This window comes from Galleria mellonella, unplaced genomic scaffold (genome assembly GCF_026898425.1).
Source record: "Galleria mellonella isolate WM207_F2 unplaced genomic scaffold, CSIRO_AGI_GalMel_v1 utg65, whole genome shotgun sequence".
Lineage (NCBI taxonomy): Eukaryota > Metazoa > Arthropoda > Insecta > Lepidoptera > Pyralidae > Galleria > Galleria mellonella.
The window spans coordinates 9,696,093-9,721,198 of NW_026442138.1; the positions used below are offsets into that span (position 1 = coordinate 9,696,093).

A 25,106-nucleotide genomic window follows, 5' to 3' on the forward strand; every position below is an offset into this window, starting at 1 on the left:
CATCGGAGTTTATTATGAGTCAAATGAAAGCCTCTGTGGCCCCTAACATATGCCACTAACTCGATAGTGAATCTATGTTATTAAAGTTATTAACAGTTTATTTTGTATTATCGTTTTGTCTATGTCTAACCTATAATCTAAGGTCTAATCCTAAGAACAAGTGTCTAACCACTGAGAAATAATAAAATTTAAAATTAGAATTGTCGATTTTATTACCACTTTACAGTGTAAATATTTTAAATAAGTTTATGAGTCTCTTACGGTGTTTTCTTTATGCAGCCTGCTTTATAGGTTTCTATGTAATATAAGTGATGCAAATATTGTTTAATCATTATAGGCCACGTGTACATTTTATTAGAAAAAAGAATAACCAACGATTTCTCTCAAAAATATTAAACAGTAGTTCCTACACAGATATAGATAACCGGGATATGTTCACTAATTGAGCTAAAAATAGCCTTCTCCATTCTATGTCTTTCTCCATTCTATATTCTCTGTACATGTATACGAAACATTGTAATTTGTTAAGATGCAAATCGGTAACAAATAAACTCACTTTCACATTTATAATATTAGCAAGACTTATGGGACTTTTAATTATTGCAATTATAAATTCCACCATTATATTGTACAGGTATATGAGGTCTCTCTCTTCTGTTTTTGATGTGAGAACTTAGGAATCTAACCATGACGATTTGTTACTACCTGTGTAATGTATGAGGAATATTTTTTTACTAGCACGGTATTATTATTTTGTGATATATATTTTTTACCTCGAAAGTGGTAAAAAAGCATACAGCCCGTCTAATGGTAAACAATCACTATAGTTTATGGGCATATACCGTACTAGGGATGTTACGTGCTCGTTGCCGAAACTAAAGAAACCTTAATACACAGTTTTTGAATACCCCCCCACCCCCCATAATTTATTCTCTAGGAAAAACCTCAATAGCTCATTCCACAGCCTGTTCGTGGTAGCAATGGTAAAGATGAAATTTCAAATGAGTTGTACGTACAAAAACATCGCAGGCGACGTCGGGATCTATCGGTGTGCGGCCGAATCGAGTTTCAATAGTAATGGTATTCACACCACGTTTCGCCACGAGCCGAAGAAAGGTTCGAAGGCTCGCTTTCGATGTTTACGGGGAGAAATCTCAGACCGGTCGCGGCACTTCGAGCAAAGCGGGCCAGTGCCGCGCGCCGCGTTGACTTGCCATCACGTGCGTACTTCTACACGTTCCATCAACTTTTCGCGTCAAAAACCACAAACATTTCGTGGTAGCGTCCTCATTTACTTCAGCTATATTAAAGTGTACCACGGAAGTGTTTTGAGCCCTGTCACCTGTGTTTAGTGATCGCCCTATTGTTAGAAAGTGATTCTACCTGCTGCAGTTTTTCTATACCGGTATGTTGTTTATAGTTTAGAGCGTATAATAGCAGTATTAGTTAGGGACGCATGCCGCATCTCGTGCCCATTCAGGTGGGTTAGGACGCCTCTCACTCATGCCGGTTACATCACGATACCTGCTCTAAGTATCTATTCCCAATGGTGTTTACCATAACGTGAAACTTGTTTGAAATGTTTGGGCTAACGGTTGGTGCAATTGACATACCTTTAACGACTTGTAATGAAAAGTATTTTATTAAGTCTACGATAATCGATCGTTACTTGTATTTATAAACATTTAATATTAGGTGTAAATAAAATCTAAGCAAAACATAAAATATACATAGATAGGCAGAGAGCTCTGCATCAATGGTAAACATAGAGACCGGCTCTATTAAAGAGTTCAACGGTTTCAGAAATAATAATTTATACGCCTCACTTCCATATTTTAAAATCTTCCTTTTTAATATTAAAATATTTATTAGGTATACTTATATCGATAAGTAAAGTAAAAAACACAAAATTGGGAACCCGATTCTTTTTTGCCATATGGTGTTAATAGACTTTTTTATAAATAGTACTTTGTTGACATGTCTTAAAACGATCAGTTTACTCTCTAAAATAAAGGAATAAAATATCTGGCAATATTAAAAGTGCATTTAAGAGCAAACTACCTGCTGTTACTCAATCATAGATCCTTACGAAGAAACAATCAAAAGATCTAAATTCAAGCGCAGTTTATGCAATTTGCAACTGACAACATGTGGTCGACTGTAGCGAAAATTTAAAGTTGTAAAACTTAACGACTTCCAAGCAAAGAGTCTTTTCCTATTGGCTAAGGGAACAAAAAGGATGAACTAGCTATAGTGAAAACGTTCAAAGGAGATTTTTGTTAAACGAGCATGAGTGGGCTGTCTTTGACATGCTTGTGGTACTCTACCATCTAACCGCCGTTTATAGACATGACTCTAAAGGTAACTGTTACTACTTTCCGTCAGGCAGGCCGTCACTTTGTTTGCTATTCTAAGTTACATAAAAAAAAAAATCGAAATATTACACAAATAAATTTTCTATCATGTACTGACTATGATGTACTAACAGAAGCTTTTGACAAAGTTTTCTTTAATTAGGTTCTACACCTCTTTGCCATAAAAACTAAAAAGTCCTACAAATCTATTTTAACTATTACAGTGTTTTGTCACTGTGTTACATATACGCCACATATTAATAAACGTACGTGACCTAAGACACTCAAGTTTCCATCGGAATTATTATATTGTTTAATATTCCCGTTTGTATATTTGTATTTGTCTATCTCATCTAATTTTCATTACTAAGTAGTCATTATCTGTATTTGTCACTGTATGATGTCCTGTCCATAAATGCATCCGTGTATTTAACTAATATTGTAATTGTAAATACTAATTAAGGTATCTTTCTAATATATATTGACCGTTCCTAACATTAAAGGTCAGGTCAGCACTATCTACAAGTTAATTCAAACATCAACTATGTTTTACCCTGCTTCATAACAACTGTCTTTCAAATTGAGAAATTAGCGCAAAAGGAAAGGACAAATTACTTTCAATACCTAAAATAGGTTTATGAGGAGTTTGACGTTTATATAAATAAGGGTGTAAAACTGTAGCATCCTATTTCTTAATTCAGAACTTGTTTTGTACTAGTAGTTCTATCTGCATGCCAAACATCCAAATTTATAGGAAGGAAGGGATTGTTAGTAATGAGGAGTTTAGTCCCCATTGCTATCAATATACCCTATCCGGTCGACCTCCACTCGGTTCCCCCTGAAAACTATCGTGACCAATTTACCATTGAATTCGTCACAATGGGCTAACTGACCTGCCTTTTCATCCTCACTTATCATCGCTAATGTATACCGATAGCGCAGGCAGGGTAACCATGCCATTTTCACACATAAAAAAAAACATCCAAATTTGAATGAATTAATCAACTTTTTATATGTAAATTAATAAACACACAACGGTATTCAGTAACGTAAAATATTGGAGGCAAATAATAATAAAAAAAAAATTATTTGGTGGAATTTAAAAATCATATTTATAAAATAAATATTAGTCTCAAAGGGTTTCTGGTGATGCCATAGCACGGAAAAACCGGTCGGCTCATAAAATTCCTACTCACGATAAAATAAAACCGTAGAGTTGATACAAGTGTTCTCACTTTGTAAAGACAAACATTCAAATAACATAAACTTTTACGTTTACTTATTAGTATATAAAGTAGGCGCCAAGACAAACAAACAAATTCATTTTTATATTTATAATATTATTGTCAACTGTAATAAAATACCTAAGTTACCTAGAAAAATATTTATAATTAAAAATATTGTCTGTGAAAACTGCCAAATTAGCGGATTAAAAAGTAAATAATAATAATAAACTTATTTTTTTTATGCAACTTAGAATGGCAAACAAGCTGATGGTCCATCTAATGGAAAGTGGTAACCGCCGCCTGTAGACATAAGTACCATGGACATAACAGACTATACTGTTTCGCTCATGATACCCTCCATGAGTTGCCATTCCTGAGAACTCTCTGTACCCTGTAAATTCACTGCCATATCCCACTCTTTATAACACTCTTCATATCATTCTTCGAAACACAGCCATGCAAGCAGAACTGCTATTAATTTCCAACATAGATGTAGTAAATAAATTCTGAGTCTTATCTTCTATCTATGACATGTACTTTACAAGCCAGTTGCTTCCTTTTTTGTTACAGTTGTTTTAAAACGTATCACAAATTCAATAAAACAAAAGCAAAGGTATATACATATATTATGTAAAATAATAATAGTATAAAGAAAAAAAAAGAAATATAAAACCAATAGAAGAATTGTAATGGCAACAAATAGATATGTAAATAGTAAGAGGTCATCATACATTTATATAATTACATATTTCGCATGCCAAATTTCATACGGTAGAGCCGTTAACCTATTATTAAGTAACAAACAATTGATTTAAGTATGCTCTCATAATTGAAATCCAGCTAATATTCAGTCGAATGTTTCTTTAACAACTACAGTAGTTGACTACTGAGATAAAGAGTAACAATGATAATATTACTATTATTACTCTTTAAATCCCTTCTAATGCGAAAGGAGATTGTACAAAAGTCTGTTTTTTACTTCTGTCTTTTTTTTTTATTGGGTGATAATGAAATGGTAACCCCGCCGGCGCTATCGGTATACATTGGCGGGGCACCAGTGAGAGATGACAGGTGACGATGAAAACAGGCCAGTTAGCCCATCGTGGCGAATTCCACTAGAATTAAGCACGATAGTTTCCAGGGGACCTCGCGTGGAGGTCGACCTGATAGGGTGTATTGCTAGCAATGGGTTCATTAGACCCCATTACTAACAATCGCTTTCCCCCTTTTACTTCTGTCAAACTAGTGTATTTTCAAGAAGCTTCGCTTATATGGCTACGTTTCGGTTCAAAGGGTGGCAGTGAAATTGCAGGGTATGGGGACAAAGGGATTGTTAGTAATTGAGACTGAGAATCCCAATTCTAGCAATATACCCAACCAGGTCGACCTCCTCGTGGTTCCTCCTGGAAACTATCATGGTTTTCATTTTCATCGATCACCCTTCACTGGTGCTCCGCCAGCGTATTCTGTTAGCGCAGGCGGGGTTACCATTCCATTTTCACCAATAAAAAAAAATTGCAGGGTATAGATAGATAATATCTTAGTACTTAGAAATGAAGAATGAGGAATACCTTAAAATGCATCTCAGTGCGATATTCTTAATGCTATTTATGTTTATAGGCGACAGTTACAACTTTCTAACCTCATTCAATTATTATTTTTCTAAATAGCATAAAAATTATAAAATATATATATATATATATATATATATATAAATACGTGTCTTTACAATGTACATTTTTATTACTATCTTTTGCTCGCTACGTCGTACATGCAGATTTCAGGAGAAGGAAAACCAATGAAATCAATGGAGAGACCTCTTCTAGTTAGCATAGTAAGATAAAACATACACAAGTTTTTAAGTTAGATCTTTGGAAATATAACTGTGTCTGTATAGAGACATTACATAAAACATTGAGGGAGACATTACATGACCCAAAGGGTTTTTTTTATTGGATGAAAATGGAATGGTAACCCCGCCTGCGCTAACGGGATACGCTGGCGGGACATCAGCGACGGGTGATCGATGAGGATGAAAACAGGCCAGTTAGCCTATCATGACGAATTCATCAGGAATTAATCATGATAATTTCCAGGGGGAACCGCGAGGAGGTCGACCTGGTTGAGTATATTGCTAGCAATGGGATTCTTAGTCTCCATTACTAACAATCCCTTTCCCCCCTGACCCAAAGGGTTGCAACAAAACATTGAAATATATCTCTCTCATATATTCTACCCAATATACCTATTCTCGTTAGTAGCCCTAAGGCCTAAAACAATAGAATAAATACCTACTCGTCCATCAATATGCCAGTAAGACACGAAATGTACGAGACTTAACAGTACTATGGACAGTGCAAATTTACATTCAAACGCGTTGGGCGAGCACCTACGCTGATGTCTACACGAATTGAACTCCATATCGGAATACTTGGACATATTTTACCTTTTTATAAGACTTACAAACTGATAATGTTTACTTATACTTATGGTATAATATTACAAAAGGGAAGGAGGAGATTTACAATTCGGTTTTTACTTTTTTAAGTTTGTTACCTCATAACTCCATTATATATATATTATATATAAACTGATATGAAACCTTTTTTTATTTGAAAAGAAATACTTTCAGTTTCGTTACATAGATTTTCTTTTTTTAAATCTGTTCAATATTTTAGTTTTTAGATTAAAAAAACTGGTTGTACCACTATTGTTGGTGAAATAAAATCTTAATATTTCTTTTTAATTTAGACGTTTATTGAACTGAATTTAATTTAATTGCTTTCTAGTTGTATACAATTTTGTTTGTTTGTTTTGTTTTGGTTTCTTTTGTTTTTGTTTTGTGCGCTACTGTGTGGGCCGCATGCTTCTTCGATTAAATTATTTCTTTCTGTCTTTCTTTCTTTAAATTTTTAATTAGATGATAATGAGATGTAACCCTAGCTACCCTATCAGGGTACCAGTGAATGGATATAGAAAAACAAAACAGCCGTATCAATTGAGTTCATGAAAAATGAATTAAGATGGTTTTCAGAAAAAACAAGTAGAGATCGACTTGATAGGGTATATTCTTAGCAATGGCTGTGTTAGATTCTATTACTAATAATCCCTTCCCTCCTTTTCTGAGAGTTTTTATATCACGCCTTTGTGCGTAGTAATTTTATTAACAATATTTGAACCGTAATAGTCATAAAAACAGCAACATTATAAGAGGGACAGAGATATCATTACTATATAGTTAATTTTGAACAAAACTTTTCTCTAGTAACTATAGTCACTCTGATTTTCTATTATCTTCACGCTAAATCTCTTGCGGAGTCGGTAGAAAGAATCGATATACAAATGCGACTATTCTTGCATATTCTTGGTTCATCTACTTTCGTAACTCATCTTCGCTATGTATATGACGCCAGTTTCTAGTTTGTTGATTCTCACGTATAGAATGCTTTAAGTTAAAAAAAATGCGACATGATAATAGTTTAAAAAAAAAACAATAGGGTCAAAGTTTCTAAATAAATTTAAATTCACCTTCATAGATCATAAACCACAAATTACATCGTAGTTAGTCTATTTCAAATTCAAACTTTTCTTTTTAATGCGTTAGTTATTCACTAGACATTAAAATTAATTCTGATATGACCTATAAACTAAATTAAATTAAGTATATTTATAACATAATATAAACCATAGACTTATATGAATATAGATGACACAGCTCACACTTTTGAAAAGTAAACGTAACATCAATTTGTGGCAAATGGTCACCATAACTGACTATTTTCAATTTGCCGCCAAACCGTAAAACAAATGATAAACGAATAAATTACATACTTAGTATTATTCATAAAGAGCTCTATTTTCAAAATTTTAACATTTTTTTTTTTATTATATTCAAGTAGCCAGTTCTAAAAATTTTCAGTGTAGCCCTCGTACGCCTCTTTTACAGTGTTGCACCTTCACTAATAAAAGAATAAAGCTAGGTTAGGTTATTTTAACGAACGTTTGTGTTTAACGTATTCTATCTAGATATTTATCAATTATGAAATCTAAGTATAGTATAAATAAAAGATCAGTCTTACAGCTGTAGAATTTTGAGAAAAAACGTGTCACATTTAGTTACCTGTTTTTTCTGCGATTATTTTATCAATTCTCTTAAAGAAAAAGACAATCTCTGAGAAATAAGATACTTATTTTGAAATATCTAACAACTAGACCATAAGTAAGCTATATGACAAAAAAGTAGGTAGGTAGTAACATTAAAAAAAAGATAAATATAGTGGCCAGTTCTATTTAGTTTTACGTCATCTTGTTTTGGTATAACCAGTCAGATCAAATATTAGGTAATATTAATATTTACTCTATATATTATATCTACATTTGAATAAATTGTACCACTTAGTTTTAATATTATCTATGCTTACCTCTAAATCGGTCACCATTAAGGTCCTTTAAGAAACGATAATATAGCGTACCTACTATGTAACATATAATTTCTTATTAACCCTTTTAATACCGTCAATTGATTTTAAACTTTAAACCACTGTATTTACAGTTATTTGTAGATATTTATAGTTTAGTAAAAGAACGATTGACTTGTCAACCAGCTGTGCTAACAAGAAAATGAAACTCCGACCGCATTCACATAGCTCCATAGTTTAGTGGTTTTCTCCGAAACTACCGTAAACATGCATCGGCGCACTGCAATCATAATTAAGTATAGTAAAGTAAGTACTGTTTCTGTATTAAGTAGGTAATGCGTTCATGATTTAGTGGCATGTGAAAAAAACTAAAAGATTTACCAATCCATAGTAGTATAATTTCTTCCGTGTCGTAATATTTGTGTACAAATTGCTTATAATTTATGAAATTATGTTGTTTGGATTTGTAAAGGATAACGCTACAACAATTACTTAATTATTCAGTCACAAACTTTTTTTATAGTTTGTATTATCTATTTTTTATCTTTTTTTGTTCTTTTTTATTGTTTATTTTTTATATTAAATTTTCATACGCTAATTTGTGTTGTTAGTACTATCTTTAATCTGTGGTTGAAAAGTATACTGGCAATTAAATATTAAGAAAAAAAAATAACAAAGAAGAAAAAGAATATAAAAATACGAAATATTAAAAAGTTTGTAACATCTTTTTTATTTCACTTTTATAAATTATCTACAAAATTTTAAATTTTATATTCTGGCTGGTTTGAATTCTTATATTATAAATTCGATTTGCAATTTCAAAATTTCTAAATACACTCAGCAAATACTACATAACTTTCATGGCATAATATTTACATACGTACGAATACTTTAATAAAACATTTCGTTAGTTTTTTTCTTTGATATGTTCTTGAAATCTTTTATGCTAGTATTTATTCGAACTAATTATTAATTTGTTTACATTACCATTCATTTCTGTGAAAACGAAGTGTATAAATATATAGATTATATTATAATATAGTATAGATTCCTCTGTAAAACGTAGACTCATTCGGGTCAAGAGCACGCACTTTAACGTTGAAATAAGTTACGGAGATGTTACTTGGAATAAAAATATACCAGTTACGCGAACTATAATAAAAATATTTTGACAATCTTGATTATCAAGTATTTCAAGTTCTGTAAAGCCACCAAATCACTATTTTTATGTATTATATAAATGCTGGATTTGGGGTAATAGTGATGAAAAATATGAATATTTACCAAAGTTATTCATATTTTTATAAATAAATAAAAAAAAAATGAATAACTTTATTTATTATTTTAATTTTACAGTTTTTAAGTGCATTTTAAATATAAAAATAATGACTACTGTAATTCCTAATGAAGTAGTCAGAGATATTTAGACTACCATTACCGTTAACAAAAATGTATTTATGTTAAACTTTCAATAACAATATCTGTCAGTTTTTTTTATTATTTATTATACTTTTTTTTTAATAGAATACGATTTATCTTTTATTTCACTTGTACTATTGTTGTGATCTGAAATACACATCTTCTGGAACATCTCTTTTTATATACTATTTATAATAAATATAACTTTATCGAGTAACAGGAGGTAAGGCTACATAATCATTAATTGACTAGGCAAACATTGTTCTATCTCCTATCGTTAACTTATCGGATTCACATTTTTATCAGAATAACTATCAAGTTGGAACGAACAAAAAACATTTACAAAATTCATTAAAAATCGATTAATTTCATTTCGATTCGAGATTAACGTGAACGAACATCGTGATACGAGATTTTTGTATATTATAATTATAAAGCTACTAAAAAGTCAGTCTGCAAAAAGTGTTATAATCCGTAAGATAAGCAGCTAAACAAAAAAGTAAGACCACAATATGCTATTAATTTGGCATATGACCTGTATATACGTATTTGTTTATACGTATATGTATACCTGTTAACTAAAAGAGTTTGATAGTATTAAATACTGTTAATAAAGTTTCCACACATCTGTGTGTCCGTAGGCTGCTGACCCCTAGCTTTGGGCCCAACTTGTCAAGGCCAAGTTACGAAACCTGATGGGAACTCGAGTATTTACAATGCGCGCACAAGGAACAATTAATGTCTTAATTACGCTCAATTTTTAAATGCTACGCGGAGTTTCGTAATTTTTTAATCCGCAGTAGCGTTGTTGAAGGTGTCTTCAAAAAATTTCAATAAGCAGTAAATATGAAATATAAAAATGTAAAAAAAACGTATGTTGATTTTTTAAATGCCTTTTTAAGTAAAAATAGCATTTGTATTATTTTTCCTTTATACAGTTTTTAAGGTTTTTTTTTTGTAATAATCTTGAGCTGCTTATTAATGAGAAATAAATACTTAAATTGTATAGAATAAACAGCTGTTTTCGTTTACAAATTACTTATAAACAATTTTTGTGTTATAGTTTTATTGAATAATTTCCATAAAAAATAGCCAAGATTGTTTACTAAATTTAATGTAATAATAAAAATATAAGTAACCGGATTTAACTTTTAAGATCTATCAATACCTTTCAAACAAACTTTAGAGATAGCCTAAGTTAAACGAAAAATTTATTAATAACAAATAATGTTAAATTGTTGGTAATACCTAGGTATTTGGATCAACTTCTATTTGGATCAACATGAGTAGAGCGGTAAGATTTTGTAAGTAGAGCGAGTCGCGCTCCGTTTAACACCCACAAAACGTCTCACAAAGATCATCTTGCAGACAAAACTATTACCAAAGTACGACCTGAAATGGCAAACGAAGTGACGGTCTACATGGTGGAAAATAATAACTATAGAAATGTTTTTTTTATTTACAGAAATTATAGCAAATCATAGAATACTTCAAACTTATACTATACTTATACTACAAATGCCTAGCATTTTACCGCAGCTTCAGCCAAAATCTCTTATCTTCTGCAGATAGATGTTTATTGTTTCCTTCAAAAGATTTCATTAGTAAACTTGTTATAAATACATATAATTCCAAGAAAAAATTACATTGAGAAAACAATGGGTAGAATAGTGGGATATTCGAAGAACTACGTCTTTTAAAGATATTTCAATTGAAAATATCATATTTCTTTTTTAATCGTATCGTTTTAGGCATATGTTGATACAGTTGGTCTTTCAATTATCAATTTTAGGTTGTTTAAGTTTGTTGGTAAATTAAATTGTACTTGTTTTATTTCATTTCTCAGATAACTAGCTTGTTTATTACAGTATTATAAGTCGGTGTATTTATCTATAAATACATATATATTCATATATACTCATATATGAATGTCAGCGATGTGTGACGCAGAGTGTTAGTAGGCCGTTACTGGAAACGTCAAAAAATAACACCTCCCGGCAAAAGTTCCTGTATCATGAATGTCGATAAACAAATCCACCGGAATACCATCACAAATGAATTTAAATCGATATTGTGGAGGGACTCCAATCACTAGACTCTCGAGGTGTAATCGGTCCCCGCTTCTCAACTCAACATTCTCCTCGAATTATTAAGCCTATCACATAATCATTACCTCACACATTGTAATTCACAAGTTTTTCTTGGCCAATAAAGTTGATATGCAAACAATGCGTTTCATGTTGACGCACAATAAGTTACGAAACCGCACGGTGACCGATTACGCGAGAAAAACGCGTGTACAAGTAACTGGCTTCAGGCATTGTTTACGTGGGATTGTGTGCATTTAGTAATGCTTTTAAGATGCAATGATTGTTAAAGATGCAGAATAGTTACTTATAACAAGTGTTTTACCATAAAGATCTGATCATTTCATCATCATCATCATCATCATATCAGCCTTTAATTGTCCACTGTTGAACATAAGCCTCCCGCTTGGCAGGTTTTGCCAGTAGTTGCCACGCTTGGCAGGCGGATTGGCAACCGCATTTAGATATTACAGATGTTTTAAGATGAACGGTGCTGCCCATCTCTCGACCTCACTTAGTCGACTCTTGCGACACCCACGGGAAAGGAAGAAGTGGTCTATTCTATGCCGGGACCGCGCACGTAATGCCCCTGGTATTGCAGGCGTTCATAGACTACGATAATTGCTTACCATCAGGTGGGCCGTATGCTTATTTGCTACTTTAGTGCTATAAAAAAACTCTTATCTTTCAACGATGCATTACTGTTTCACAGTCAACTACTTACGGCTAGTTGAGACGACAGCTTATTTATTACATTATAAGTTACATAAAAAAATGTTGTGCAGTTCATGCTCAGTTGCTATTCGTGTGAAGAATAACTGCCGCATTACTCTAATCTAACTTGTATAATTATGGTTAATAGCGTGTTATATGTATTTGTTTCATCAAAAAAAAAAATTTTTTTCGTAGTTACAAATTAGTTATGGTTAGCAAAAGAATTTACACAATTACTTTATTCACGATTGCAGCAATTTTTAATTAGATCACTTGGTGATTTTGAGAAGTATAAATAATTAATTTGGAAATAAGGATCATAGTTTCTAACAATAATGAAAAGTATTTGTGATACACAAATGTAACGTATCAACTGTTAATTGTTCACTGTTGAACATAGGCCTCTCCCATAAGGGAGATTTCCTAATAGTTGCCACGCTTGGCAGACGAATTAGCCTTAGTGATGTGTTAAGATCCCTCGATCCTTAAGTTCCCTTAGCCGCCTGTTACGAGTCTCACGGGAAAGTGACGGGTGACACATTCTATGCCGGGACCACACGGCAAATGTATGCCCACATCGGTTGGAATCTCGATGTTAAAATAAACTAAATCCATATTTCTAAAGATACGAGTAACGCTAGAAGAGAAACGAAATAATTTTCAAATAGAAAGCTTATTTCACTTTACACTCACAGTTGCATACATATTTATTTTATTTATTTTAACTTTTGCTTTATTTACAAAGCGGCAAGGTTATGCTATGTCACAGCTAGTAATAGATACTTATACTAGTAAATCGGAATAAATGGTTATTGGAGTAAACTTTAAGATGACGACTAGTGCTTAATTTATAGATAAAAAAACAACGAATTTAATTTTGATCAATTTGATTTTGAATTTGATCGAGCTAATTTTTAAAATTCACGATTTGAACTTGCATAATTTTACCTAACTGTTCACCACTAGGAGAAGAAGGGATTATTAATAATGGGGATTAGAAACCCCCATTGATTGTAATATACCCTGTCAGGTCGACCTCCATGCGGTACCCCTGGAAACCATCGTGATTGATTTATTGTTGAATTCGTCACTATGGGCCGACTGACCTGCTTTATCTTCACCTGTTATCCCTCACTGGTGCTCTTCCAGTGTATACTGATAGCGTAGGCAAAGTTACCATTCCGGGATTATCCATTAAAAAAAATGTTCGCCACTGCAACACGCCAGTCATCAAAGAAGAATCATTATTCCATCAATAACTTCAGAGAATCAAGAGCAAGGTCAATCAACAGGAAATTTAAATAATGCTATCGAAGCCTACATGCTATACTGTGAATGCAATTATGATTGTATTTACACATCGATATCTTGTAAACAATAGAATAGTTAAGTCTATCTAGACTATGGGAAGAGGATTGTGAAGAAATCGGCCTACTTCGTTCGCCGTCGTCGATTTCGCGTCGTATTATGTGAAATTTGATCTCTGTTTATAATTTACAGCCGATATTACTAGTTCGCTATCTCGTTTAGAAAATGTAGAATAGATTCTAGTCAACTCGGTTTATTGATGACCAATGACATGACAACTTGATCTCCTGTCATCGTTCCTTTGCGTCTTTTATCGCTTAATCACGAGGAGTGTTCAGAGGAATAATTTGAATTTATATCTGCTGCTGAATGTCATCACTGTATAACACGCTATAAGCAAAAATTGCCAATCCGCCTGCCAAGCGTGGCAACTATTGACAAACCCTCCCCCAGTGGGATAGTTATGTATAGAAGTCGACAATTTAGGGCTGATATGATAATGATGATGAATAGAATGGTAACTTAGCCTGCACTAATGATATATGCTAACAAGACACCAGTGAGGGATGATACATGAACATGAAAACAGGTCAGTTGGCCCATCATTATGAATACGTAAATAGACCACGATGATTTCCAGAGGGAGCCGTGTGCAGGTCGACTTAATAGAGTACATTGTTCGCAATGAGGCGGCTTGTTCCATTAATAACAATCTCTTCTCCCGCTTCATCGAGGTATTACGTCTTTTAGTACACATTCATATCACTTCAATTGTAAAAGTAAACAAAATTGAAACTATGAAGAACCAGTTTGTGGTTGAATGTAAGCCAACGGCTAAGCTGGCGGCCACAATAATCCTATTGTAAGAGTTACTTTCTTTTACCTTAATAGCAGATTTACGACTTAGCCACGTGCGTTCACACAATGCCTGCCAATGTGTCAACTGTCACCTGCTTTGTTAAAAAACAAAGGTATTTAGAGACAAATATCCAAAGATTGCGACAATGCAGGAAGAGTAAGTACGTAAAAGTATTTATAAGATGATCTGAATTAATTTTAGTAACAATAATGCAGTAACTTAAATTAAATTATCATCTTTTAAAGTTTAACTGCGGTTGCCAACCCGCCTGCCAAGCGTGGCAACTACTGGCAAAACTCCCCTTATGGGGAAGGCTTATGTCCAACAGTGGACAGTTAATGGCTGAAGTAGTAATAAAAAAATCATCTTTTAATAGCGCAGGTGGGATTATCATTCGAATCTTTGGAGTTTTTGCTATCGTATTCAGCATGATGGCATGCAATAAAGACTCCGTATGAGCAAACGCAGTGAAGGCAACCCCACGCTAGATGGAGCGAGGACCTCAAATTTATTGCAGGAAGTTAGTGGATGCAGATAGCTTAGGACCGTTTCTTATGACAATCTGTTGATGAGGCCTATAATCAACAGTGGACGGATGACGGCTAGTATGTTGATGATGATGAAGCAATATGGGCCAGCAATGTGCGGCGTCTTGTTTTTCATGTATTTCTACGTAATTATTTGGCCATCATGATATTGCATGCGAAATAAATAGGTATGTAGCTAATATTTTTAATGACAATATTATTAAAAGAAATTTCATAACATGCAGACTTTCGCGTAAGAAACTACATTATACGGGGAAAGTAAACATGCCAGCGACCACCGGTCTAGTCTAGCTTTTTGCATAATATTATAAACAAACCTACAATCTCGCCTAAATATAAATATAGCTCTGTTATTCTTTGATTGTAATTAATTTAGGTCCTAAAGAAGAATTATTTACATATTTATTCACTAGTTCTTACCTGCGACTTCGTTCACGTGACTATAATGTGTTAACTTGCTGGAATAAAAAATAACCTTTGTTCTACCCCATCCTAACTAATACGTGTAAACCAAATTTCTCTTAATAATATTAGTACCCTTGAGTACTAACTAACTAATAATAGGTACTAATAAATGTGAAAGTGAGTTTGTTTATACGTTACCTTCGGCTCAACTTATCGTAATATGATAGACACGTAATATTTGGCAAATAGAAAGAAATAAGTCACTTTTAATCCAGTCACGCAAACAAAGTAAGTACGATTAGTAAAGAATAACTGTAATAAACATCTTTCTAAGGCTTATATATATTTTTTCTTTATTTTTATATTTAGTATTGTATTTGTTGAATTATTCATTTAGAGTATTGCATTAATTTATTTAGACATATTTCATTATTATACAAGATGTGTTGTTAATGAATTAAACCTAATTATAATGTGATGAAAATATTTAAATTACGAATAACTAAGTATTACTAGTGACTAATATACCAGATAAGTTAGTACCAATGCAAGTAAACAATATAATCTTTCACGTCTTAGCTGCTATTTTATCTTGTGTAAAATTAAATGAACCTAAAATTTTACTGATATTTAAAAACAACACTACTATTTCACTAACCTGACATGGCTTAAGTTTAATTTGTAATTCACATTAGGTTTGTGAGATAGTTTTCCATACCGAAAGTTAAATTAAAAATAAGTCTAGATTTTCTTATAACATTTAGAAGGATAAAGAAGCTGAAGGCTCACCTGGTGTATCATCGATATTACATAATATACTACTCGTATAAATACCACCCTTCATGCGGTACTATTTCTGAAAACTATGGAAATTACAGGCTTTGAAAACCTTCATAGCCTGTAATTTCTTTGCCGTGTAAATTCTATGTCATGTAGTCCCGATATAGAATAGACTAGCCCTTCTTTTCCTGTTGGTGTCTTAAGAGGCGATTAAGGGGGCTTAATGGTCGAGGGATGGGTAACAGCGTCCCTTTTAAATCATCACCAAAACCTAATTACAGTTTTCCAATCCGCCTGCCAAACGTAGTAACTACCCCGGCAATACCCCCCTTTTGGAGGAGGCCTATGTTTAGCAGTAGACAGTAGACGATAGATATTAATCACTATCTTGTAACTTCATGTAAATTTATTCAACTATATTTAACTAATTCTAATTTAGTCTAAACGCATGGGTCTTTTATTCAGGTCATTACAAATTATATAGAAGTGGCTTTATATTGAAAGTAAAAGGATATATACTGAATCAATCAACAATCTTAACATAAATATATCACAATGATGTATGAATCTATGATATAATACACTGTACCTTTTTTACGACCTTGTGCGAAAGTGACATCTAATTTCAATATGGCATCAACACCGAACAATGGCTCTTTAATACCACAATACATAGTTGATCAATGAAGGACAAGTGAATCATATTTTTAAGCATCTGTTAAAAGGAGTAGGTAATCGATTTGTCTGTATTTATTATAGCTGAGCGTCGCGATTATGCCGTCAATTCTGAACCGATTTCGAAAATTCTTTTTGCAATTTCTAAAGTTTGCTCCCGTGTTGGTTACATTATAATGTTGTAACGATTGAAGCTGTCATATTTCTTTGCGGAGCAGAAACAGCTTACTTCAAAATAAAATGTATTGAAAAAACACGATAACGCATTCTAAATTAAAGTATTTTTACAATCGATTATGTTTACGAAACGTGTACGAAGTACTCGTAAAACAAGTACACACCTAACAGTATACAAGAAAAGCACTTTTGCAATATTTTCACTGATAGTTTAACTAACGAATGGTAAAACAGTTTCTTTTTGTCAAGTTCCAGTCTCTTTATAAAATATACAGTATATTCTGTGATAATCTTGATATCTGCAGAAGATCATAACTTACTACATCTTCCGTTAGCTATCTCCTCAGTTGATTTCTCATTGAAAGTTGCATGAAAAATGCATAACGAACAGGTTCTTATCACGATTATTCACTTGTTTATTTTGACCCTGTTCCAATATTCATGGTCGCGACCTTTAGACATAGTCTCGCTAATCTGTAGTCACGACGTAACTGATGAAATATGGGTATGATATAAGGGCATACATATCAATTTAATCCCTTTGTTGGTCATTTATTTTCGATGAGGACTTCCATTAATAAATACCCTTTGAGCAAAATGTAAATCAAACTGAACAACTTTGAGTATTTATTACATTTCGAATTGTCATACCCTTTCCGTTACACCTTATCTTGTTAGGTAACAATAGTCCCTTATACAACTGAATTCATTTGCCGACAATACACCACATTTAGTTCACTCAAGTGGAACTATGCCACACTGTGGTTTACAATCGTCTAAGGTTCCATCTTGCAATCGTTCTAAATATCCAGTTGATATATGTACTTATGTGATTATTAATTGTATACCGCTGCTTTGCTCGTGTGAATTAATAAAAATAGTTATAGATACATTTTTAACTGTCTATACCTATTTTCAAAAATTTATAAACATATAATCAAAATATGAAAATCATTAAAAAAAAACTTTTTTTTTAATTACATTTATGAATTCCGAAAACCAGCTTACTATCTTAAAAAGATACATAGTTCTTTGTGCCTTAATACTACTTAGGCACTCGTATAATGATCTTACTTCCGAGACTTTTTTACGGGTTGGCAACGCGCGCATGATATCCCTGATGTTAAAGGTATCCATAGTCTACGGTGATCACATTTACCATCAAACGGGCCGTTTACTTGTTCGCCACCAAAGTAGTGTAAAAACAAAAAACAGAACAAAAAGTAGTAATATATGTATTACACAATATGAGTCATCTATGTAACAAACAATCTGTCCAAACGTTTAAGAATGTTTGAATAACAAACATACAAACTTTCACATTTGTAATATTAGTAAGAAGCTGGATTTTAAATGAATCCAAACTGTATTAAGCTGAACGATAGTAAACATATATTCAAAAATCCAATTAAATGAAATGGTACTACGATATATTAAGTCGATTTCCAATATGCTCGGAAAAGACCATTTATTTTTACATGAGTACCTTATATAGTTTCTCTTTATATTTAAATATGTTGTGATTTCACTTTATAATCTTTTTAGTTTGATTCCAAATTGTTTCTTATTTTGTCTATAGTAGGTACAATATTTCTAAAATTACAATATATGGCTATAATACATTTGTCAGGTACTCAAAAACGGGCGGCACATTTTACAAAATTTATTCAGGCACCTGGTAGTTAGATGGTAGATACTAGGCAGATGTAAGGCACAACTCCTCAATGGTTACGAGTTAGAGGATAATTCTTTAAATACTAAAGGCACGTAAAGTCAGTTGAGGGTGCTTCCTTAAGTTATTTAGACGAGCTGATGACGGAAGGTTTAACTCTTTAACAGTTAGGAGTAAGGGAATAATCTCTTGAATACTATAAGGGCATTTAAACTGTTTCTTAGGCTCTTTCAAGTTATTTGGGTGGTTGCATCTGAAAGTCATTATTAATTTTAAAATATACTTAGGTAATTTTTATTACTTAAAGCTGCTAACGTTGACTACAATAAATTATTTATTTTTAAACACACTTGTTTGATACTCATGGCTACCATGAGTATCAAACAAGTGTGTTTGTACGGTACTTGTTATACGAATTGTCATACAAAGGAAGAAAACACCCTTATAAACGCATTATTTATATAGTATTCTGTAATATCCATACTGATGTTCATAATAGTGCGGCAAGTACTACATTCTAAAACAATTAAAGAAGTACATTTTACTCCGAAAATAAAAATGAATCATTTTCGATAAAATATATCGTCTTTGTGACTCAAGATGATGTATAGATTCTAACAAGATCCCATGCATCTAAATCTATTCTGACATTTAAGAGTTATGGAGAAATTAAAAAATTTATAAATACATATAAAACCCGAAAACATTATACTACTTTTTTGGACAATCGTGTGAAATTAAATATACAGTAGTAAGTATATAAATATTTTATATGTTTTTTTCAGATGGGTCTGCGGTGATGGGGATGTGGAGCGGCGTGGTGGCGCTGTGGTGCGCGGCGGTGGTGATCACCGCCGCCTCCGGCTACACGGTCGACTGCAATCACGAGTACACCGACTGCGATACAGAACTCAGTGAGTAATAAATTCATAGTAATTATATCTATTTATTTTTATGTAGCTTAGAATGGCAATAAAGCTAACGACCCCCCTAATAGATTAGATAAATTTGCTTATTTAGGCACATTTGCAAAATGTTTACATTTTTCCAGCCTATTTAATAGGGGGGAAAGGGATTGTTAGCAATGGAGTTTGACAGACCCATTGCTAATATGCCCTATTAGGTCGACCTCTACGTGGGTCCCTCTGGAAACCATCGTGAACAATTCTTGTTGAATTCGTCACGATGGGCTAACTGACCCTATTTCATCCTCACCTATCATCCTTCACTGGTGCCCCACCAGTGTACACCGATAGCGCAGGTGGGGTTACCATATCATTATCGTCTTAATATACATTTTTCAAGATTCCTATTCCTATACTTACTGTTTTCCAAAACGTATTTAATGCGCATGTATATTGTATATAAAATTTATGAGCAACTATTTTTAATAAGTAAATAAATATAATTCAAAGAAACTAGATCTTTATTCATCATCATCAGCAAAATTTGCTTTACGTATGAGATCTCACAAATTAAAACGGAACTTAAACACAATCATTACTATCAGCATATCAGCCGTTAACTGTCCACTGCTGAACATAGGCCTCCTCCATAAGGTGGGTATTGCCAATAGTCGCTTTTCTGATGTTTTAAAAGGGACGCTGCTGCCTATTTCTCGAACATTAAGTTCCCTTAGTCGCCTCTTATGACATCTATGGAAAAGGAAGACATGATGCAGGGACCACACAGCATTTAAATACGGTATCGACTAAACATAAATACAAAAAGATCTTAAAGTTCAACGATTTCGATACGTATCTAATTTAAAATATAAATGCAAATTATAAAACACGATTTTAATTCATTAAAAATAAGAACTCAGTATGCAAAGCGTTATTCGTTTGACCGTTTTCGGCGCTTACACCGGAAACCTAGTTGGTATTATTGATCAGTGGTGATTAGTATACATAGCACTATAGCCCATAAATTTAATTTAATGTGCAGTATAATTATACTCCCACGTGTTTCTACCGCGAAGCACCTGTAATTGTAGTATCAAGTAACAAGGCATTACTTGACAATCCTCAGAAATAGCAACACATGAGAGGTGAAAGGGAAGAGATTGTAAGTAATGAGGCCTACCAGTCCCATTGCTACCAATATACCTTGTCAGGTCGACCTCCACGTGGACCCCTCTGGAAATCATCGTGCTGAATTCCAGGTGTGTTCATCACGGTGGACTAACTGTCCTGCCTTTTTATTCTCACCTATCTTCCCTCACTGGTGCCCTGCCAGCGTATACCGTTAGCGCAGACGGGGTTACCATTTAATTATCATTCATTAAAAAACACACATGAGAGGTATAATAAACGTCACAGTGTATTCGGCGATATCCATGGAACAACTCATATCTATAGACGTTAGTTCCATCAGGTGAACCGTCAGCTTATATACCATTGTAAGCATTGCTTGTAAGAAAATTTTTGTTTACTACCCCGTACCATGTTGCCTTGTATAATACCTACGATACAAGGCAACATGGTACAGAGTTTTATTTTTTGTCTTTCTTTGCATTGATTTCTTATCATATCTTGAGAATGTATAATTTTCTTACTAATTCTGTTACTTAGATGTATTTTGTATACATACAATTTTGTACAAAAATATAATATAATACCTAATTAATTTATTTTAATAGGTGTATTTTTTGTATAATGTATGTTTACCGCCACTATCCTTAAACACTGTTCTTACCTAATGGTTGGCTGATAGGAAATGACACATGGCATTAAACTCGCCATTTGTACAAATTTCCTTGTGAAATCAAAAAATAAATAAATAAAAAAATACAATAAAATAAATACGATTAAAAATCTGTATTTATGTTACTGTATTTCACTTGAATTATTCATTTGTAATTGTATATTTTTGTTTCTTTTACTAATTATATTTGCATAAGAAGAAAGGAGGCAACCATATGAAAAAAAATATGTTAAATAGCCAATAACATGAACAATTACCGTTCAGTTAATGCTAATCACGAACAGCGTCACTTTATCACTTACGACTGATGCAATATACAATTTTTTACTTCGGAATTCCTCAGATAAATATAACGGTAACGTGTTTGTACGAAATAAATTTGTATGTCATTTATTTATTAGATACCGAGCCGTCAGTCAGTCTGTCGTGCATTTGACTTACTTTTTATGTATATACTAGGATTATATTAATTAATTCGATTAGTATTCATAACTGCCTTTAACCCACGACTTCACCTGCGTGAATCAATATTATAAAGTATACTATATATTAAGTTAGAATATAACCTGCTAGTGTACCAAATTTTGTTCAGTAGTTTTTGCATGAAAGAGTAACAAACATTGATCCATCCATCGTTAAAAAATTTCGTATTTATAACATTAATAGGCAGGCAATACCAGGCGAGTTGCTTGATTTATTTGCCGTTCTAAGTTACATAAAGAAAGTCCTTTTCTCATCTGAGAAATTTAGTAAATTTAATTTGACTTATTTTTATTTTTCATTCTTAATAATATTTATTGTCGTTAATGCGCAAATAATGCCCCTGATCTTACTGGTGTTCGTAGGTTACGGTAAACGTTTACCATCAGGTTAAGCCGTATGCCTTTTTACTACTTCTCTGATATAAAAAAAGGTTTACATATTATCATACCTTACAGTGACAGCTCATTATTGTCCTACTGCTGGGTATTGATCTCTTTTTATGAGAGGAGAATTCTAGCTTGTTATTATAACGCTGACTAGGCGGCTCAGTATAGAGTCTTATTTTAAGTTAACCTCTCACACTACATATTACGTGTTCTACCGTTATCCCCTTGTTATGACATCCTGATGATGAAAAGAGATGTCATTACATCAGTATTCTCACTCAGGTGCCACAAGGAAAATCCCTAGTTTAATAGACCTTTATTAATAAAACCTATAAATCAATTTTAGCTATTGAAGTGTTTAATCAGTTTCTTTGAAATAAAAATTTGCGCAGTAAAAAAATAGATAAAAATTATGAGAGGTTTGATGTTTTTATGAATAATGGGTTAGACTTTAACGATCTAAATAAATCTATTCCTTTACTAAATAACTTTTAAAAATATTATGTTGTTCTGGCCACTGCTGAACTCCTCCCTCCTTCCATTCTTCTCCTATTGGGGGGTTTATATATATAATTGACTACTCAGTAATTAATAAGTCTTACTACTCGGTGAGATTTATAAAGAGTACAATGTAAAAAGTCTTATCTATTAATACAATAATAATCAATTTTTATTATCTCTATAACTGATTGTAGATATAATTCTACTAAAATAAAACCTTAATAAATAATTTACAACGCGTAACCGCCGGTTATTACCGTAAAGCATTTACTGTTTGAGTTCACTGAACCGTCGTTGATCAAAATAGTTGCGTCTGATAAGTAGTATAAGTATAATGCGACAAAATTAAATAGGTAGTAGTACAGTACCAAGGTAACATACGATTCTTACAATTAAAATTTGTAGCATTATAATTTAAGCAATATTTTTATAAAATATTGTGTTATGATAAATAAGTATTAGATAATGGGACGCACCCACTAATGGGGTCTTAACAGGTTATTAAGGAAAAATTACTTATCATTTGTAATTAATAGTAATTTATTTCTTTCAAACAACTTGTATTTTAGAATGTAAGAGCTCATGATAACATTAATTTATATATTTAACCTATATATACTATTCTATTTCTGTATTTCCCGCATAGAATGGACCACCATTTCCTTTCCTGTAAATATCGTAAGAGGCAGCTAAAGGTCAAAGGATGAGCAGCAGCGTACCACTTTAAACATCACCAAAGCCTAACTGCGGTTCCCAACCCCTCTTAAGGAGAGACCTATGTTCAGTGGACAGATAACTGCTGATATGATGGTAGGGATATTATGTTATATAAAAATCTGATTTGTAATTTTTATAAAAGCTGTAAACTATATAATTAAATTGTTTGAATAGTTAAAGGTAGTTATACTAAAACAATAGTCGTGTAAATAAAATCTCGAACAAAAGACATCAACGCACTCGTATTACATCGCGTGTTGAAATTATTCAATGAAACAATCAAGAATTTATTTATGCATAAATATATTTATATTAAGCCATCATAGGGCGTATAAATATTCCATAATTTAAAATGAAATTAAATTTTTTACACATTTTTCTCTTATACATTTTACCTCTGAGAAAGCATGCAAATATTTGGTTGTTTTTGAGATTAGATAGGTACTTACATACTTTTAATTTTAATTACAAATGTTATTTATACTTTCAGATTAAATATATATTTACTTGGTGTATATTTTAGCAATACATATAGTTAAAAAAATACATATAACTATAAAATATTATTTTCATATCAACCCACGGTCTTTAGAATGAAAATGGAAGTCGACCAGCAAATCTAGTGTTTTATTCTAAAACCTTATAAGTGCACCAAAACTGAATAAATTGAAAAGGCTACAAGCTTACCTATAATACTAACACTGCCAAGTAAGTACAATATAAATGCGCAGGTCAAAATGACCGAAAATGGGAACATATAATTAGTGTGGTAATTTATAAGTAAACGGACTGCATTGAAAAATTCTATAAACGGAAGAACGTGGGTGGTAGCTAGGTAGGTGGTACAGTTGTCGAAAGCGTGCATTTTTGACTAACTTCAAAAATAAGGAGGTTCTAATTTTTTTGTGTTTGTTACTTCATAACTCCGTAAATTCTATACCAATTTGAAATTATTATTTTTTATCTGATAGGATATGCTTACAAATTATTCTCACAGATATTTTATCAAAGTCAGTTCAGTGGTTTTCTTTTTTAATTACAATAACTGATTTCACTACAATTGAAGTATTTTTTTTTGTTAAACACAATCTTAACCCACCAGAGGGAGACTTTGTACAAAAGTCGATTGCTTGGGTACCTCTGCCCCATTTGTGTTTCAACCGTGAAGCAGTTGTGTTTGCATGGCTGTGTTTCAGTTTGAAGGGTGGGATATGGCGTGAATTTACTGGGTACGGAGGAATAACACCTGAGTCCTCAGGAATGGCAACGCATGGGGGTATCATGGGCGAAACAGTATAGTCTGTTATGGCCATGGTACTGCTCATATCTATAGGCGACGGTTAACACTTTCCATTAGGTGGGCCATCAGCTTGTTTGCCATTCAAGTTGTATAAAAAAAAAACACTTGTCAAAACCAACTATACTTACAATATGCAATTAAAGATTCAAATTATTTCTGGTTACTTATGATTGTTACTTTTTAAAATATTTGTAGGATATTTAAGTCTTTTTTTTATATGAAATATTTTCGAGTATTAACAACGTAAATAATAATGTGAACATGTCGAGAATTATTTTCACCACAACGATAAAAATCGACAAATCATATATATTTTAATAACTTCAAGGAAATAAAAAAACCCCTACGTCATTCACGTAATAAAAGAAACT

General features: G+C 32.6%; 1 protein-coding gene across 3 annotated transcripts in view; it reads left to right on the forward strand.

Annotated features, from left to right (window-relative positions):
* The first annotated feature begins 1,126 nt into the window (after nt 1-1,126).
* LOC113519802 (putative epidermal cell surface receptor) overlaps nt 1,127-25,106 on the forward strand; it is a 57,461-nt gene continuing 33,481 nt past the window's right edge. The window contains exons 1-2 of one of the 3 annotated variants that reach the window (XM_052900501.1): nt 1,127-1,405; nt 19,428-19,556. In XM_052900501.1, the coding sequence (XP_052756461.1) occupies nt 19,442-19,556 (115 nt within the window). In that variant the 5' untranslated portion in view covers nt 1,127-1,405; nt 19,428-19,441. The remainder of the gene's footprint in view (nt 1,406-19,427; nt 19,557-25,106) is intronic. The other 2 variants (XM_052900500.1, XM_031914272.2) reach the window with 2 other exon arrangements.